The 19,696-nt window shown below is 38.2% G+C and overlaps 1 protein-coding gene across 5 annotated transcripts in view; it reads left to right on the top strand.

The window, feature by feature from the left end:
• Nucleotides 1-3,740: 3,740 nt before the first annotated feature.
• Nucleotides 3,741-19,696, top strand: part of LOC104605278 (uncharacterized) — a 112,501-nt gene continuing 96,545 nt past the window's right edge. For 2 of the 5 annotated variants that reach the window (XM_010269980.3, XM_010269981.3), the window contains exons 1-2: nucleotides 3,741-4,105; nucleotides 4,266-4,314. In XM_010269980.3, coding sequence (XP_010268282.1) covers nucleotides 3,968-4,105; nucleotides 4,266-4,314 — 187 coding nt within the window. In that variant the 5' untranslated portion in view covers nucleotides 3,741-3,967. The remainder of the gene's footprint in view (nucleotides 4,106-4,265; nucleotides 4,315-19,696) is intronic. The other 3 variants (XM_010269978.2, XM_010269982.2, XM_010269979.2) reach the window with 3 other exon arrangements.

Here is a 19,696-nt window from a genome sequence, read left to right as displayed (position 1 = left end):
ATTATGAGACTACACTAGATCTCAGATTGAGTTGCTTTTAATATACCAACTAGTGAAATGCATAAATGGTCAAATATCTAAGCATTTTGGAATAGTTTAAAAATTTACTTAAGTGAGTGATTATAGTGATAAGATCAGTCCATTTGTCAGAAAAAGTGAATATTAGGGTTTACACATTCTCTAATGGAAACCTAAAACTACCGGTAGTAGATTTCAATTGTATTTGAAATCTTATTTGTAAAAGTTTACAAAAAGTTTTAATCTCGGGATCCATCTGAGTAGAGAGTGTGATACTACATTTTGTAGTTAGAGAATATGTCTTTAATTTGTTGTAAGTAATGTTTTGGCAATTCAGAGTTGAGAGGTTAAGGGCAAGAGACCATTAGAGGCCTAATAACTTGATGGGCTTTATTTTACATTAGTCCATTTTCCTTTAGTTTTCATACGGTCATTGAATCCAAGCATCACTTATATTTAAGTGTTGGGCCTAGACTGAGCCCAACTTGTCTGGCTTTGGGGTTCATTGACTTAGGTAGTGAATTCGTCCTATTCCTGTTCAGGATAAGGCTGAACCTATGTGGACTTGTGTGAGACTTTTGTAGGTCCCACACCACGCAATATTCAGGCCTAAGTGTCCATGCAATGCCTAGATAATGAGTTAGTAAAGAAAATGGCCCTTAAGCCCATTACTAATAAGATTAGTTTAAGAAGTCATATGACAACTTAAGTTGTTATATGACATGGATCAAATAAGGGTACGAAACACCTATTCTCTTACGAAGATAACGATTATCAATTAAAGATAAAGTTCTGATCCAAATCTGATTTGAATCCACTCTCTTGCTTTCTTTCTCTTTTCCCTTTTCACCCAAAAACCCTAGTTTGAACCAGCTATGGTGGAGTTAATATTCATTAGTCATCTATTGTGTTTTTTGAAGAAAATATTAGAGGATACCAAGTTCTCATGCTACATTGATCCAAGCAAGTTGGGAATCGGATTTGTTGAATCGGCTTTGCACATTCAACTGTGTCATATTCAATTGGAGTCCAATTTGGGTCCTAAAATTGAGAGTGAATCACCAGTCCATGAATTGCAGAATGTGGACTCCGTATCATGTATGATGTGTTTTAATTTTGGGTTTCAAGTCTCGCTGAATTTAGTGCAAAATCGATTTGCAAATTCATATTTCAAAATACCAATAAACTAATTATTGGGTTGGGTTAGTTGAAAATTTCTATAAAATTTGGCTAGCAATTGTAACAACTTTGGTCATGTTTAATTAAACTTCTAGACCATCCAATAATGGTACTGGAGCACTAGGTTCAGTTCTTACGTTGAACTTCATGAAATTTGAAGCAATGATCAAATCAGCCAAAACAAGTATAGCCAATTTGACCTGGTGATTGTGTAAACTGATAACTCGTTATCAATTTGGGACAATGATCTGAATATTCATATGTATATTTTTTGGAATAATTCTATGTGAATCTTGAATTTTGTGGACTGGAGTGTGGTGGAGATCAAATTCTTTATTGGTTGCATGATTGATGCACACCATGCGATTTCAATATTCATACATAAGTTGCAATTACTTTTTTTTTTTTTTTTTCTTAGACAAAATGTACTAGGACTTTTTTTTATGTACATAATAGAGAATCAGGGTTTCTTAGTTGATTTTCATTGCACAAACAAGTTCAATGCAATTTGCAATTTATCCGGATTGGTTTTGAACTACTACACTCCCAGCCATATTAGTTTTATTTTGAATTTATTATTGGTGTTTGTTTCTTCTATATTGATTATGAATCATAGCTAAAAGTATTAAGATCTTAAACCTTGAATTTGGTGCGTGTCTTGGACACCAAACATAGGCTGATTTTACCTATTTTTGGTCCAATATTTATGGACCAAACATAGGGTTCTTTGGAGACTAATAACAACCCTTTAGGTCATTGCTTAAGGGATCATTTATAGACATAAGCCAAGGGATTAATGGGTGATTATATGGATCAATTTGGCCCATGCTTGCAAAGTTATGTTCAAATTAAAGCAAGATAAGCCCATCCAATTTGGACTGCTATGTGAGCTGAAACTGCTTTTTGAAGATGGTCTCATATACCAACACATATTTATTTGATAAGTGGGTGTAGTAATGGGTTGATAGTGTATTAATATAAATGGGTTTTGGTTTTACAAATTTTAAGTTGATTTTAATCGAGTACATGTGATGATTTGTGTTATGTGAATGTGATTCGCACATGGGCCATAAGTGCTTGGCCCATGTCAAGACTTTGTGGTTCCTTACACCCATCATGGACGAATGCACGTCATTGCCATGTTGTTTTATAGATCATTGAATAATGTCCCACATTATGGGCCATTTTCTTGTTTCATCTCCCATGACAGGAATCCTACAATTAAAAGCCTTATCCCATTTGAGCCCATTTAAACTTGACTTGTGAAAGTCTATGGGTGACACTTTGGTATGACGTAAACCAACATATGGACTGTTATTATTGTTTCCTCATAAACAACATAAGTGCATAGTGATAGGGATTATCATAAAATGACATTTTTAAAGGCTTTTCATTGTTGGCATGAAAACAAGTTTAATTGGTAGGCAGGAATGCACCATTAATTGGGCTATATGCTTTGTTGATACAGTCAACTAGATTGTCTCATGTGATATTATGGGTGCCATTTAGTAGTGGGTGGGCATTTCCTAAAATAGAAAACTTTCTCACAATACCTTGGGGCTCTCAATATGTGAGGTCAGTACCTACCAATTAGAAATGTTTAACTATAAAATGGTTATAAAACTTGTCTGAAGCCAAAGGGGAAACTCATGAGGCATGAGTTGATTTATGATTTTTAATAAAAAGTGATATGATTATGTAGTTGAAACAATTGACCCTATATATGCACTTATGTGATTCTTCACATCTATAGAAATATGAACAATCCTTGAAATTAAGGGAAGTCTTAAAAATGAACAAATAAAAATGCAACTTAAATAAAAATCAATATGCGGTTAGTGACATAAAATAATAATTAGGTCATTAATTAATCACTTATTCGTGCAGTTTATAAATAATGACACACATACCATTTGCTAAACTAATAGATAATAACAAGCTCAAAGGACCTAACTATGTGGATTGAATATGCAGTCTTAATTTCATACCCATGTTCAAAAAATTGGATAGAATTGCCAACTAGAAGGCACTAGAATGTCCTTGTGAAAAAAGTTTATATAGTAAGAAGGAAAAAACATTAGGAATGAGAAGATAAAAATTCTCTTGGTCATTGTTAATCATTGCTTTAGTAGACAATTTTATTGAAAGGCAATTTGATAATATAATATATTGTAAAGAAATTGGGTCAAGCCTAATTGGAACGTTAATTATTTTATCAAAAGGTTAATATAACATATTGTAAAGAAATTACTTTGGGAAAGGCAATTTTATCAAAGACAATATGGAATTTTAAGGTTAATTCTTTTAATTTTGATATTTTTCATATAATTTTTTGTTACTTTTTTAAATTTCAGTTATTTTTTAAGTGATCCGAATTGGATCAACCCTAACCTGTACATTTAAGCTTAGGGTTTAGCATTTGATAACCCAACCCGAACCCGATCCACCCAACCAAATTGCCAGGTCTAAATTTACCGTTTATTTTATTTTTGCTTCGGTAATCCACAGTTCCACGCGAAAATTCAACCAAGGTCAAGGCAAGCAAATATTCCTCATGATCATTTGTCTTCTTGTGCTTAGTCACTCATTTCGCGCCTTTATCAGAAATGCAAACTTGAAAAGAGCGTTTTTATACGAACAATGAAGGTTCAACTTCCACTCCTCGCATTTCTTCCAATAATCGCTAAAACCCTAACTTCGATACTCTGTTTTCCTGCGCCCGGAGGTGGAGGCCGTGATCAACTCGGGCCTCGAAAAGGCTTCGAATACCATGGATTCATACGAGTTGGTTCATACAGAGGACGCTGTGCAAGCGTTAATGGATTATCTGGTTGAACCTGTTTTACCAGTAAAGTCATCTGGTCGTCATCCTCCATCTATCGCTCTGCAAGAGCAAGTCGCAAAACAGGTATCTTTTCTCTTCCTTTTTCCATTTGTTTTTCGATTTTTTGTTAATTCATTTTTTCCTCATTTGTTTGTTCTTCCTTTTTTGCCCTTATGTTGAATAAACTTAGAGTTTTTGTTGAACGTTAATGGTTGGGATGATTGATTTTCTATTTTATTTCCAGTTTCATCTTCAAATGCAGAAGAATGCTTTGACTGTAGTTCATGAATCATGTAGGTCTCTCTCTCTCTCTCCCTCTCTTTCTCTCTCTCCAATCTATCTCTATTTCTCTAATTCTCTTTGCTTGGAAGTACCCTTTAGTATTGACATTAGATACTATGTCTTCGTCTCTCTTTGTCTCAATTCCTGTTCCTACCACTCACACTCTATCTATCTCTATCTCTATCTCTCTCTGATTCTACATTGTAGGAATTCATTCGTGTTGACATTAGATTTTCTCTCCCTGTCTTCTTTTAGTTGGGACAAGGCTTAGGTGATGATGATAATGGGAGTTTATCTTCAGTAGTGCTTTTTCATGTTATTATCGGTTATGTATGGGCTTGTCATGATGTGTTTTTCTGCATGCTAAGGTGGCATTGTTCCTTATGCATCTTTAGCCTTGACACCTTCCCTCAAGCCGTGAGTAGGGCTGCAAGTAATTGGATCACTTATTAATCTCTTGCCATTTTGCCAATTGTTTTTGGGAATGGATCTTTTCTTTGTTTGGGTGTAGGTGGACTCCCCTGCCAGATGTGCAAAGTCAGTTGTCCAATGAAAAGAGCGAGAATTATGTATTATGTGAAGTGCAAGGTCTGTGGCTTATTGGACTATATGGGAAGAAAGGAATTTAAGAATCTTTACAGATAAGGAAAGAGGGATACAATCTATCTTGGAGGCAATTCACATCGGAGTGGTGCAATGGCTCAAGTATTTGGAATTGTTTAATGATTTCTCAACTGATAATCTGATAAGGAATTGGAAGGAAGTCACGGGGTCAACTCCAACTATAGTGCCTTTTCTACATGCTTGGGCCCTTTCCCCAGTGGTTTTATTAAATTGAACTTTGATGGGAGTAGTACGGGGAACCTAGGGCCCTCAAGCATTGGGGGAGTACTAAGGAACGAGGAGGTAAATGTAATTGCTCTTTTTTCCGGTCCAATAGGAGAGGGTGATTCTCTTTGGGCTGAGATCATGGCGGCTTGGTGTACAAAGGGCTAAGGATTTGGACATCAACAAACTGAGTATAGAAGGAGATTCCAAGTTGGTGGTCTGGTTGAAGGAAGAGTTTACTAGATTCTGGAATTACAATAATGAAAAGAGGAAATTTAAGTGGTTGACAAAGGATATTGAAGCCAAGCTGAGTTGGGTAAATAGAAGTGCTAACCCATTTGCTAATGGGTTAGCTAAGCAAGGGGTAAATAGGGATACTTTGTTCTGGGTTTGTGTGTAACTTTTTTTTTATTGTCTTGGTGGGAGAGTTAAGAAAGTTTATCTCCCCCCATTTTCTTGTACTTAAATTCTTTATTTTTTTAATGAAAGCTAATTGTTATTGATAAAAAAAGAATATGAGGTTTGTGGATTTAAAAGGCATGCCTCAAGTGCGCCTAGGCGCCAAGGCGAGGCGCATTTTAGGTTTGGCGCCTTGCCCAGGTCCTAGGCGCAACCCATTCAAAAGGTGCACGCCAGGTGCGCCTTGCACCTTTTGAAAATTTGCTGCTTATTCCTTTTTTTTTGAGTCTGGCCGCTGGGCCGGGGGCTTTGCCCCCGGACCTCCGTGCCACACTCCTTGAGGCCAGCCCAAACAAGTCCATGTTAGGGTCTTAAAATCTTAGTTTTCACACAAAAAATAATAATTTTATAGTTTTAATTGCTTTTAAGAAGATATTTTATTAATATGAATGAATGGACAACATTACCAAATAGGGGATTCTCGAAGCTCCGGTGAGCGATGGACTTGTTTGGGCTTGCCTCGAGGGGCGTGGCACAAAGGCGGATCGTAGAATTAGGAATGTAATATGTCACATTAGCTACTTGATGCAATTGAGAAAAAAAGAGATTGTGGGTTTTATATGCTTGAAAATGTTTTATATGTTTGGTTTCATTTTTAAATTCTCATTTGAATATGCTTTACATATTATGTTTATGTATTTTAATTTTAGATAATAGGTTTTTTAAAACATTTATTTTAAAACTTGAGTTTATATTTTTAATAATATTATGTTTTATAATTTTTTGAATTTTTAGCTTTTTTTTTTAGTCGTGTGCCTTGCCTTGTGCCTTGCGCCTTGCGCCTTAGGTGCAAAGTGGCCCTTGCGCCTTGCGCTTTTAAAACATTGGGTGGCGGATTAAATCTTCGAGAAGAATGCGGTCTTAGAGTTAGAGAGGATCAATACTAGCTCTAAGGAGTTAAAGGTTCTTGAGAAGGTTCCTAACATAGTAAGATGTTTAGGGGTTAGAAACATTATTGCACTATTCAAGTTTCAAAAGTTTTAGCTAGATTGAAAGGGGGGTTATTTGGAGTCAGCAACCAATCAAGAATGTGAAGAAGACAAAAAAAGGTAGTGAAAGAAGTAAGGAGATTCCTGATGAAGCCACTAGAGAAGTTGGGCAATTGAGCAAAGTTTTATGTGGTGTTAAGTTGAAGGCTAGGGTCTATATAATGTAGGGCTTGTGTCAGTTGTCAGGCATTTGATGTTTTGATGAAGGGTTGGTTGGTAGTTTGTCTTTAAGTTGGAGGGAATGGGGTTGTTTGTTTTTTGTATGTGGTAGAGGTGCATGTTGTGGACCTCTAGAGGTGGTTGTGGAGGTAGTAGAGGAGGAAGTGCCTAGGGTGGTAGTGGACATGGAGCTTATGTGAATACAATTGTTGTGGGTATGAAGGACATACTATTAACTTCAACTACGATTAGCATGGCCCACCATTAATATGGGCTGACCATGCTTCAGTTGGAGATGATCTTACTACTAGTCATGTGACCACTACTAATGAGGCATCCATTTTTAAAAGTTGGGAAAGTGGAGTTGTGATATCCATCACTTGAGAAGAGTATGAAAAACTTTGTCACTCTTCTTCTAGTAATACCACCACCCTTGCCAAAGTAGGTATACCTTGCCTTTCTTCTCATTCTAAATCTAATTCTTGGGTAAATCATATGATTGGATGTCCAAATATGTTTGTGTCCTTGTCCCTACTTTCTACATCTTATATTGTTACCTTGGTTGATGGTACTACTCATCCCATTTCAGGTATTGACAATGTTCCCTTAATTTTAGGGGTTCGATCAAATTGAGCTCTAATTGAATAGTTTGGGCTCAAGTTCGATTTGGCTGATTCGAGTTTAATTGAATTTGAATATTGAAGTAAGATTGATTAGTTATTCGAACTCGATCTCAACCAATAAAAACTTTGGCCCAAAAGCTTGCGAGCTTTGCTCCATATATATTATAGAATGTAAAGATATATTTTATAATATATATTATGAAAATATATTTATGTAAAATATATTTTTATATTCTATGCATAATATGAGAATATACCTCATTTTCAAGCTTTTGAGCCCAGCTCGTGCTCATTGAATATTTAATTGAGCCAAGCTCAAATTGGAAAATAGAGTTCAAATCGAACTTGAACCCAATAGTATTTTAGTCGAGCCGAGCCAAAACATATTGATGTTCGGCTCGGCTCAGCTTGGCTTGGCTGAATTACACCCCTACTTAATTCAGACCTAACTGTTTTCTTTTTTATATTTCTCTATATTTCCTTTTAGCCTTATGTCTATAAATAAATTGACTAAGACTCTCAATTGCTCAGTCTCATTTTAGGATTTTGGAGGCTGTAAAAGAGTCATGTTTTGAAGTCTTCAATTCTCTCCCTCTTCTTGCTCTTGTTGAGTATGTGGATGTTCCAATGGAGCCTACATGGCCACTAGTTCACAAAGTGTACTCTAAGTGAGAGACATTTGCTCCCACTATGGCTTTTGTTACTGCAGCTAGGACTAGGACTTCCTTTAGGTTGTTTATGTCTTTCGGCCCAGATTGTGAATCCAACACTGCAACTCTTCCTAGCGTAGCCTCAAGTGCCCTGCTTATGTTTCTAGTGTCAGAACAAGCTACATCACCCTTACCATGTAAGGTAGGCAAGGCCCGATTTATTCAAGTTCACCACCAAAAATGCTTCGCTTGACACCAACTCTTGATAGTCCTTTGAAACTTTACTCGAATTGTTCCCTTCAATCTTCTTTAAATTACTTATTGATTTGTAGATAGTTGTTGGATGCTCATTGCTTTCTACGTAGGGGTGTTCAAATTTGGATAAGAAACCGAAAACTGAGCCGAACCAAACTGAATATGCTAATTCAGTTCAGCTTGGTTTTTGATGTGTTAAAAAATTGGTTTTCGGTTTCGGTTCAGTCTGTCTACAAAAGTTAACTGATCTGAACCGAAAACCGAACTACTATACTATATATAATTGTATATATATAAGAGTTTAATACAGCCGAACTATAGAGCCAGTGAGCCACCTTTGGGCTTTGGGCCCAATCGAAATTAGTATCAGTAATAAATAAAAGCACTACTTTAAATTAATTAGTAATTAATATAACTACTTAACTGCTAGTGGGACTATAGGTGTGGGATACTACATAGTACATACTAGGATTTGCCGATTTGGGAAACTCAAAGACAGCTACAACTTGACTGGAGTTGCCGTGTTGGGTTAGGATTCAAACTGTCAAAGGGTGGAAAGTGGAGTTGCCGATTTGGGAAACTCAAAAACCAACTATAGCTAGCTACAACTAGACTTTTAGTTGATTTTTTCCCTTTTCTCCCCTCTTTAAAAAACTGGGTTCTTTTGTTTTTTAAATTGTCAAAAAACTGAACCAAATTCAGTTTGGTTCGGTTCGATTTTAAACCCCAATCCAGTTCGGTTTGGTTGAGGGATATGACCAAACCAAATAGTTGGTTAGGTCATCGGTTTGAACTAAACCGACCGAATGTGCACCCTATTTCTACATCTCCAGTCTCTACTCTCTTCTCAACAAATTTTTTTGCCCACCATTTTTTGATACCTTGTTATAACCCAAACCCACTCCTCACTCTCCTTCCTCTTCTCCTTAGCTCCTTTCCACCCTCTGATTGAAACCCCTCTCTTCTTAGGACCCTCTTTTGTCTTTCCTATACTACTTCAACTTGCCTCGCAGAGACCCTTAATTTTTTCATCTCTTTCACCCTAAAGCGGTCCCCACTTGATTTCCTCTCTATTATCTGCTGATGTCTGTTCCCCTTCCTCAAATAAATTCTAACCACCCCTTCATCTTCTTCCTTATATTCTAGTTGTCAACCACATGTTCATCAACTTGGGCCCTCCTTTTTATTTCCCCTTCCACATTTCTTTTTTTGCCCTTTCTCCTTCCACCCCATCATCTTCAACCTCCGTCCACCTCTTCGATTCCCTTCAATTGCTACATTGTTCTGGTTCCCCTTACTATTTTCTTTTCCCTATTTCTCCACTCCAACCGTCTCACCCTTGGCTTCCTCTTCCATCCTCAAAAAGGTTGGATCCTCTCCCTCTAGAACTATTCTTGTAATTTTGCCCTGAAAATTAGCTCCATCGTATTTGGAATACTAGAAACCTCCTCCACTTCCACCAAGGTTCCGTGCCTTGCAATTATAACAAGCTCTATACTTAGTAATTACAACAAGCTCTGTGCCTTGCTACTATAAAGAGGCCTTGTGACTTGCAAATGCAATGGGCCTGCGCCTTCTGACATAAAAAGGCTATGTGCCTCGCAGAATTAGTTTTTGTATTGCAAAGACACATTTTTACAGTTTGTCCCTTGCTACAACAAGCATCATCATTAAAAGAGCCCAAAGTTCCATGATCATCTTTTCACATATGTGACAAAACAATGATTTTGCTTGCTCCAGAGCCAATGGTAGAAATTATTGTAGCAGAATGTTCACTACAAAGATCAGTGCTCACATACAGGGCCTTACTTACAAGTCTTCATTGATTACATATGAGATGAAATCTCATAGTATAATTTGCAAGAAAATGTGGCTTTATTGTTTTGCTTTGGGTATTGTTTGGGTGTTGGTTTGTGCTTGTTTGTTGTTACGTGTCGTTTCTTTCCGCATTGTATGGGATCTGATTTTGTGGGTCTGGTTTGGCATATCTGGGTGTCTTTAGCTTTAGTCGGAAGTCTTTTGGTGTTTTTACTTTTTCATTCGGGTGGTTGCTTATCACCTTTTCTTGTATCCTTTTTCTGTTTTAATTTAATTTTATTTATCTTCGAAAAAAAGTAAATGTGGCTTTATTATGAAATATTCCCACATCACTATTGTGACCTCGTAGTAGGAACCTTGTCACAGAGGACCTACACAGATCTATGGAAATCTCATGAACTTTCTTTTTGGACTTGGCAGATCTATTACATGTTTTCTTTAACTACACTAACGATAAATATTTTTCATATTGTATACCTAGTGTTTTAAAAGTGCAAGGTGCAGGGGTCAATTTGTGCCTGAGAGCGAAAAATTAAAAACAAATGCAAAAAAATAAAAAATTATAAAACATAATATTAATAAAAATATAAACTTAAATTTTAAAATAAATGTTTTAAAAAACCTATTATCTAAAATTAAAATACATAAACATAACATGTAAAGCATATTCAAATGAGAATTTAAAAATGAAATCAAATATATAAAACATTTTCAAGCATATAAAACCCACAATCTCTTTTTTTCCTCAATTACATTACTTCAAGTAGCTCATGTGACATATTACATTCCTAATTCTACGAGCCGCCTTTGTGCCATGCCCCTTGAGGCAAACCCACACAAGTCCATGTTAGGGTTTTAAATTCTTAGTTTTCACATAAAAATAATGATAATATAGTTTTAATTGCTTTTTAAGAAGATATTTTATTAGGATGAATGAACGGACAACATTACAAAATAGGGGATTCTTGAAGCGCCTACCCTAAACTGCGCCTAGGACCTGGGCGAGGCACCTACCCTAAAATGCGCCTCGCTTGTGTGCCTAGCCGCACCTTTTTAAATCACTGTGTATACCATACCTTATTGAAACCTTGTAAATGCAAGATAGGGCTTACAATTATTAATTTCTATACATATTGCAATTTGTTATAATTCAGGTCTGCCTTAGAGTTCGGCCTGACTTAGTTCAGTTATGTAGAAGAAGAAAAAGTGATAAAGAAAGAGAGAAAGAGAGAAAGAGAGAAGAGAGAATTCTGGTTCGAACTGAAAGAGTCAACATGACTTCTCCCAGTCGGCCAGTAAGTATTTATATTATTATTAAAACATAACTGAAAAGACCTATGTGCCCTTACTTAAGTTAAGAGCACATGTTTCAACACAACATTACAGATCAACAACATCAATCAAGGTATAAAGATAGAAATACCCCTACGCTAACACTCCCCCTCAAGCTGGTGAGTATATATCATATACTCCCAGCTTGTTACATATGTAGTCCACTCTTCCTCGACTCAAGCCTTTTGTAAATAAGTCAGCCCACTGATTTCTTGTATTAACATGTGTAGTGTCTATCTCTCCATTCAGCACCTTCTCCCTCACAAAATGACAGTCAACCTCAATGTGCTTGGTTCTTTCATGAAACACTGGATTAGAGGAGATATGAACTGCAGCCTGATTATCACAATAAAGCTTCATTGGAGTGTTAATGTTGTACCCTACTTCCTGTAGAAGGTTCCTTGGCCCTACTAATTCACAAGCGGTATGCGCCATAGCCCTATATTCTGCTTCTGCACTGCTTCTTGCCACAACCGTCTGCTTCTTACTTTTCCATGTCACCAGGTTACCTCCAAGAAACGTGCAATAGCCTGTAGTAGACCGCCTATCTGCCAGGGTCTTCAAACACTTCACCCATATCACTGCTTAGCTTGGTATTTGTGTCCATGGGTGTTTCAGCTGGTTTGGCACCCAACAAGCCTGTTTCTTCCAGCAAATCAAGCACATACTTCCTCTGGCACAGGTTAATCCCATACTTGGATCTCGCTACCTCTATCCCCAAGAAGTATTTCAGTTTACCCAGATCCTTTGTCTGAAAGTGATCTTGCAAATAAGTCTTCAGCCTATCAATACCAATGTTATCATTCCCAGTAATAACAATATCATCTACATACACCACCAACAGTATTTTTCCTCCCGGAGAGTCATGACTAAATACAGAATGGTCAATTTTGCACTGTTTCATGCCAAACTTCTTTACCACCTCACTAAACCTACCAAACCATGCTCGAGGAGACTGTTTAAGCCCATATATAGCCTTCCTTAGTCTGCACACCTTATCATTCTCCCCCTGAGCAACAAACCCTGGAGGTTGCTCCATGTAGACCTCCTCGAGTAAGTCACCATGCAAAAAGGCATTCTTGATATCAAGCTGATATAGTGGCCACTCATACATGGCTGCAAGAGAGATCACAACACGAACTGACCCTATCTTAGCAACCGATGAGAAGGTCTCTGTGTAGTCAATGCCATAGGTTTGGGAGTACCCTTTTGCAACTAATCGCGCTTTCAGGCGTTCAACACTACCATTAGGCAGATACTTAACCGTATAAACCCACTTACAACCAACAGCTTGCTTCCCAGGAGGAAGAGCAGTGAGGTCCCAAGTATGATTATGATGAAGGGCTGAGAGTTATTCTTCCATGGCACGGCACCACCCTGGAGAGGCAAGGGCTTCCTGGACATCTTTAGGAACAATAACTGATGATAACAAGGTAACAAACTGGCGATGGGAAGCAGAAAGGTGAGTGAGAGAAACATAATTAGAAATGGGATGAAGGGTGCAAGTACGTTTACCTTTCCGCAAAGCAATGGGTAGATCAATCTCAGATGCTAAGTGGGGGTCTGGTGCCAGATCCGTTGACGGAGATGTAGCCGGAGGAGTAGTTGCTGGTGCACGTGGGCGATGTGTATACACATGATGGATAGGTGGGCATTCAACAGGTGGTGGCACCGGAGGCAAGGATTTGGTCACGATTGGAACAAAGGGAGGAGGATCGACAACGGGAAGTGGAAGAGGAGGAGGTGATGAAAAGGAAGAAGCATCACCAGACCCCAAAAAGAACGGAGTAGACTCAAAGAAACTGACATCAGCACACACAAAGGACCGTCGAGAACCAGGATGGTAACACCTATACCCTTTCTGGGTCCGAGAATAGCCAAGGAAGATGCACTTGAGAGAACGGGCATCAAACTTGTTGTTCTCGGGACCCAGATTATGGACAAAACAGACACACCCAAAAACTCTCGGCGTAAGAGGAAATGGAGACAAAGTGGGAAACAAGACCTGAAACGGAGACTGACCATCAAGGATGAACGTGGGCATCCGATTAATCAGAAAACAAGAGGTAAGCACTGCATCACTCCAAAAAGGTTTGGGAACATGCATGTGATGCATTAGGGATCTTGCTGTTTCAAGGAGATGGCGATTCTTTCTCTCAGCCACCCCGTTTTGTTGTGGGGTGTAGGCACACGAGGTTTGATGTATAATGCCGTGTTGGTCCAGGTATTCCTGAAATGATGAGGATAAATATTCGCGGCCATTATCAGAACGAAAAACTTTGATGTGGGTACCAAATTGGTTACGAATTTCAGCATAAAATTTTTAAAAAATGGTAAACAATTCACTTCTTTCTTTCATTAAATAGAGCCACGTCATCCTTGAAAAATTATCCACAAAAATGACAAAATATCTGTATCCATTATATGACATTACTTTATAAGGACCCCAAACATCTGAATGAACTAAAGAAAAAGGACTTGACACACGGTTATCAACCGTAGAACTAAAGGGAACACGGTGTTTCCCAAATTGACACGACTCACAATCCAAAACAGAAAGCTGACTCAAGGACGGAACCAAGGACTTCAAGACTTTGAGCGACGGATGACCAAATCGGCAGTGCCACTGGAGAGGAGAAAGAGATGACTGGAGAGCTGTTGAAGTTTTACCACCACCACCGTCGAGATAATACCGGTCGCGGCATGATTGGCCCAGGTTGAGGGAGGACCATGTAAATCATAACAATAGTTGATGGTATGTCCATCCATACCACAATGAGTGCACTTCCTCGGGCCTGAGCTACGTCCTCTACCACGGGCTCCCCCTGAATCTCTGCTCCCAGTACGACCACCACCACGATTATAAGTAGACCCACCATTGCCTCTTCGGCCATATGCAGAACCACTACCAACACCACGACCAGACTGATCTCCCCGAGCTCCACCTCTACCACCACGGCCTCTCGATGCAGCAAAGGCAGATCTATCTGAGATATTAGAGTTCTCAGTAGATCCGATAGAAATCCTCCGAAGTCGAGCAAATACCTCTCTAGGGACGGAAGAGCTGGTCCCCCTAATATCTGAGCCCGTACTGGTTCATATTCAGACTTTAGTCCCACCAAAAATCTAGTCACATCAAGCTGCTCTCTCTGTTGTTGCTGAATCTTGACATCAGAAGTGAGAGGATGATAGACATTCAACTCATTACGTATGTTCCTCATGTTGGCATAGTACTCCTCAAGACTCTGATTGCCCTGTTGCAGATTAAAGTACTCTTGATAAAGCTGATAAACTCTGGTTGTATTGTCCTGCCCCGAAGACAATTTCTTCGCATGGTCCCACACATCTTTGGCAGTATCAAGGAACATGAAGTTCACACTAATCCTGGGTTCCATACTGTTCCACAACCATGTGATGATCTGAGCGTCCTCTTGCTCCCAGTCTTCATACTCGTGAGAGTCAGAGGAGGGTTTCTCCTCTCTGATGTGTTTTACCTTCTTCTTTGCCTTCAGAAAGACTTCAACGGATTTAGCCCAAGGCACATAATTCTCTCCATTTAACTTAATGGAGGTCATCGAAACATTCAGGTAGTCTGTAGGCACCATCACACTAGGTTTATAATCATTATTGTCTCCCATTATGTTATCACCAATTCTGCACACTTGCTGAATTCTGTTATCACTGAGATCTGCACACTACACACCACTAGGTCACACCTATCACACTGATTGCAGCACTAATTGTTGCTGGAATGTGTGCTCTTTACACCACAAACCCTAAATCACACCTGTCACACTGATTTCAGCACTTGTTGTTGCTGAAAAGTGTGTTCACACCACAAACCCTACTCCTAGAACTACCTGAAATTTCACCACTATATGATCATATCTCTTCTTTCAAAATGCACAAAGAAACCAGCATAAACCCTAGCATTTACTGGCCGAAACTCTAGCAAATGGTCTGAAACACACCTCCTATTTAACCCATAACAGATATCATGCACTGAAATCTCTTACCTTATCGCTGAAGTAACATCCATGCGAGCAGGAGAGCAGTCCACACACAACAGCCACACACAGTTCGGCCCTCTATTCTTCCTCTACTAGGAGAGGGCGATCTCAGAAATCACAGCAACCGACCACATACGACTTGACTGGAGGCATAGAGACCCCCAAGGGAAGAGGGCGATCACTCCTTTTCAGCCCTTTCCCTTATTTCCAATCGAACACAGAAAAAAAGGAGGAAAACCCTAGATAGGGTGCGCAGAGAATGAACCCTAGGCAAGCAGAAATCTAGGCAGATTTAACCTAGCTCTGATACCATGTTATAATTCAGGTCTGCCTTAGAGTTCGGCCTGACTGAGTTCAGTTATGTAGAAGAAGAAAAAGTGATAAAGAAAGAGAGAAAGAGAGAAAGAGAGAAGAGAGAATTCTGGTTCGAACTGAAAGAGTCAACATGACTTCTCCCAATCGGCTAGTAAGTATTTATATTATTATTAAAACATAACTGAAAAGACCTATGTGCCCTTACTTAAGTTAAGAGCACATGTTTCAACACAACATTACAGATCAGCAACATCAATCAAGGTATAAAGACAGAAATACCCCTACGCTAACACAATTCATCAAAGATAACTCTACACATATTGCACAGAAACTGTACTTGGAAATATTTTGATTGAAAGAGTTTATATAGACAAAACATAGAATACATTAAGAAGGAGAGATTATAGTACATTGTCTCAGAGAGAAAGTACATTGAGAAGAAATACACCATCACGGCGAGAAGGGTTTCATTTTTCTCCTGATAACGGTTGATGCCTTTAAAATTGTTTAACAGCATCTCACTTTGAGAAAATCTTGTGTGCAGCCACAAGGATGTTGTTGACCTCTGTTGTCAACCTTGCTCTCTCTGAGGAGATCTCTGTTAGCTCTTTCTTCAACTTTTCTGCCTGCTTGTCTAAGGCTGCATAATGGCTCTGAATCTCGTGGCCTGAATCAAACAAAGTGATACATTGCTTGTCAAACTCTGAAATAACCACCATGTAGCCAACTCTCTCGATCAGTCCATCAAGCGCAAAGCTTTTGGGTCAAAAGAAGTGCTAACTCCTTTGCTGATGGGTTAGCTAAACAAGGGGTCAATAGGACTCATTTGCAATTTTTTTCTGGTTTGCTTTTTTTTGGCCTTGTTTTGGGAGAGTTAATAAAATTTACCTCTCCCTTTGTATCTTTCTTCTCTATTAATGAAACTCACCTGTTATTGATCAAAAAAAAAAAAAAAAAAAGAAAAACAGCCAGATGGTAGTGTGGAGAGAAATAATGCATGGTTGGTTGCTAAAGCATACACCACGGACTTATGGTGTTGATTATTTTCATACCGCACTAGTTGCCAATCTGGGTTCAATGCGGGGTAATTATTTCTTTGTCACACTTTAATTGGCCCTTTTCTAACTTGATGTTAAAAATTCCTTTCTCCATGGTGAGCTTCAATAGGAGGTCTATAGGGAGCAAACTCCTAGGTATGTTTTTCGGAAGGAGGTTGGCAAGGTGTGTAGACTGAGAAAAGTGGTTTATAGTTTGCAGCAATTCCCACAAGCTTCATTTAGTTGGTTTAGTAGTGTGGTACAGGAGTTTGGCCTATATTAGTGTAGTGTTGATCATTCTGCATTTAGTAGAGATACTTCTTCAGAGAAGATTATTTTGCTAGTCTATGTTGATGTCATAGTTTTTACAGGAAGTGATGTAGATATACAAGGAACTAGTGAAATGATGTAGTTTCTGCTGTAGAAATTCCTAACCAAAGACTTGGGATAACTAAAGTACTTCCTAAGAAATGAAGAGTAGCATGGTCAAAGTGCCCATTTTCTAAAACAGCTAGCAAGTAGGCTCTTGTTGAGCTTTCCACATCTTGTAGAGAAGAAGAATTTTAATAGCTTGATGTATCATAATACTATACTCTGGATGAACATTATCCATTTGCATTTCTTTATTTTTTCCATATTTACCTTTTAGTCCTTAAAGGGACCTCTTTGTTTGTAAATACTTAATCCAATATTAAATGATTACTTTGGTGGTTGGGGTCAATCCTTCTGAACACTCCATATACTGTTTCTCTCTTCTTTTCTCCTGCACACAGTTCATCTCTTTGGGTAAAACATATGCAGATCCTTTTGCCCAGGTTTACATGGTATAAGAGCCATGTTCCTGAATTACTCTGGATACCAGATTCAAGCTTTGTAAGTGAGCAAGCAAAAGGAAACCATATGCCATTCAGAACTTTGGGAAAATCGGGTTTCTCAAATAGGATATCAAGAATGGGTCTAAACTCTAGTTTTTTTTTTTTTTTTTGGACTGGAATATTATTCTCATGCTCCAAAACATCTTAGATTTTTTAGAAAGGAGATGGACCTGTTTTGTGCTTTTCTGTAGTTGACAGAATCTGGAAATTATAGGTGATGGATTTTAATCCACAGCATTGATCATCCCTTTTAATAGACCTTTTGGAGTGATACCACAAGATACCTGGTCACCCAATATAGGTCTAATTGAAGGGAAGTTGCTCAGTGGAGATTGATTTGTTGGTAGGCTTACGGTGCCATCTTGATGGTTCTGTGACTAAACCTAATGAAGATTGGGCTAAGGAACTTTGATAATGGAGTATGTGGGAATTGTGTCTTGGATCTTAGGATTTGTGGAAACCAGTATAAGAATTGCTATGAAATGGCTGAAAACTGCAAGGGAGATGTTTATATCTGGAACTAGTTCACCAGGAAACGAACTTGGAATAAAGGTTTCAGATCGAGTTGAGTATTCTTTCATACACCCATTGAGTGAAATCAGCCTAAGAGTATATGCTGGTTTCATGATGGTCTGGTCAGAAGGTGATGTTATTTCTCATTATTGTATCTGGACTATGACAAAACTACTAGATAAGTGCAACATTATGCAGTTTCTCATGAAGTTGTATCTGGAGTTTGAAGTGCTTAGAGCTGGAGAGCTAGAATACTTAATGGAGGCTCCTTACGTGACATGGATGCAATTTTTTTATCAGTAACAAAATGGTTTGTTAAATAATATGATTGGTGAAACTTTAATTTCAAGAAAGGGGAGGTAAACTATCTTAACTCCCCCACAACAAAGGAACAAAGAAGAAAGCTAAAAATTAGCCCAAAACATAGATTCCTTAAGTGCCCCTTGCTTGGCTAACCCATCAGCCATTGAGCTAGCGCTTCTCTTCACCCAGCTGTATGAGGGGACAAGAATTACCACCAAAGCATCATTGGAAGGGAAGAAAGAAGCTGAGACTGTCTTCCTTGCAAGTAGGTTCAAAGGGAAAACCTCTAAAAGTGTATTGTATTGTTTCTGGTGCAATACTATGAGTATAAAGAGTTTGGGCATAAGATCTTAGATGACAAGATGAAAAAAAACTTCTGAAATCACATGGCAGGGGCATATTTTGTTTAGTCTTCTTATGAACTATACTCTGGTGAAAGACAAATAGTCATTGCCAATGGAGAGAAGTTGAGAGGAAAGAAGGAGTTGGCTAATTTTGCCTAACTTAGTTTTATTATATAAGTAGGTTACAAGATACAAGATAATATTGCCCATACACCTTGTTTATACACAAATAACCATTAGTAAAACATCAAGAAAATTATACAAGGAAAATGAAGCTTGTTGGTTATTCCATATATAATATGTGGAAGTATGTATTTTTTTATTTTATCTTTATGCTTTTTTGGTTTTGTTTTGGTGAAAGAGTGTACTTTGGAAAGCTTAACTTGTTCTCCGTCCTGTTATTTTTGCTGAAAATTTCATCAGCTTCTCAAGTTGTTTCATTTCTTATTATGCTTCTTTGTACAAACATTTCTGATTTTTGACTTCATCTTTTATTCTCTCTCTAGAATCAATATGTAAGGGCCATTACCCATGTTGGCCCTACCTATCCAGGTCATGGGAGGGGTGGACTGGATACAAACCTAATTATGGCATTTCTTGCATTACTCCAACCCATTTTCTAACATTTGTTAGCACATGATTTTACCATAGTGAGACCTATCTGAGGAATCAATTACAGTACATACAATGAAAAGTATGATGTCCATATTTCACTGTGTTGATCAATCTGACCCCATTCTTGTACAGATGTTCTACTGACTTAATGATCTGAAACTTCATTTGCCGAGCATCTGTTTGTTTCTTTTCTTCCAGGATGGTGGGGTGCATTGTTCATAATCCATTAAAATCCTCGTATGTATATATGTGCATGTACACATGTGTG

The sequence above is a fragment of the Nelumbo nucifera genome, chromosome 1 (genome assembly GCF_055504915.1).
Source record: "Nelumbo nucifera cultivar China Antique chromosome 1, China Antique-T2T, whole genome shotgun sequence".
NCBI classification, from domain to species: domain Eukaryota; kingdom Viridiplantae; phylum Streptophyta; class Magnoliopsida; order Proteales; family Nelumbonaceae; genus Nelumbo; species Nelumbo nucifera.
Note: the sequence above shows the minus strand (reverse complement) of the source record. Positions and strands in the feature narration are given on the sequence as shown.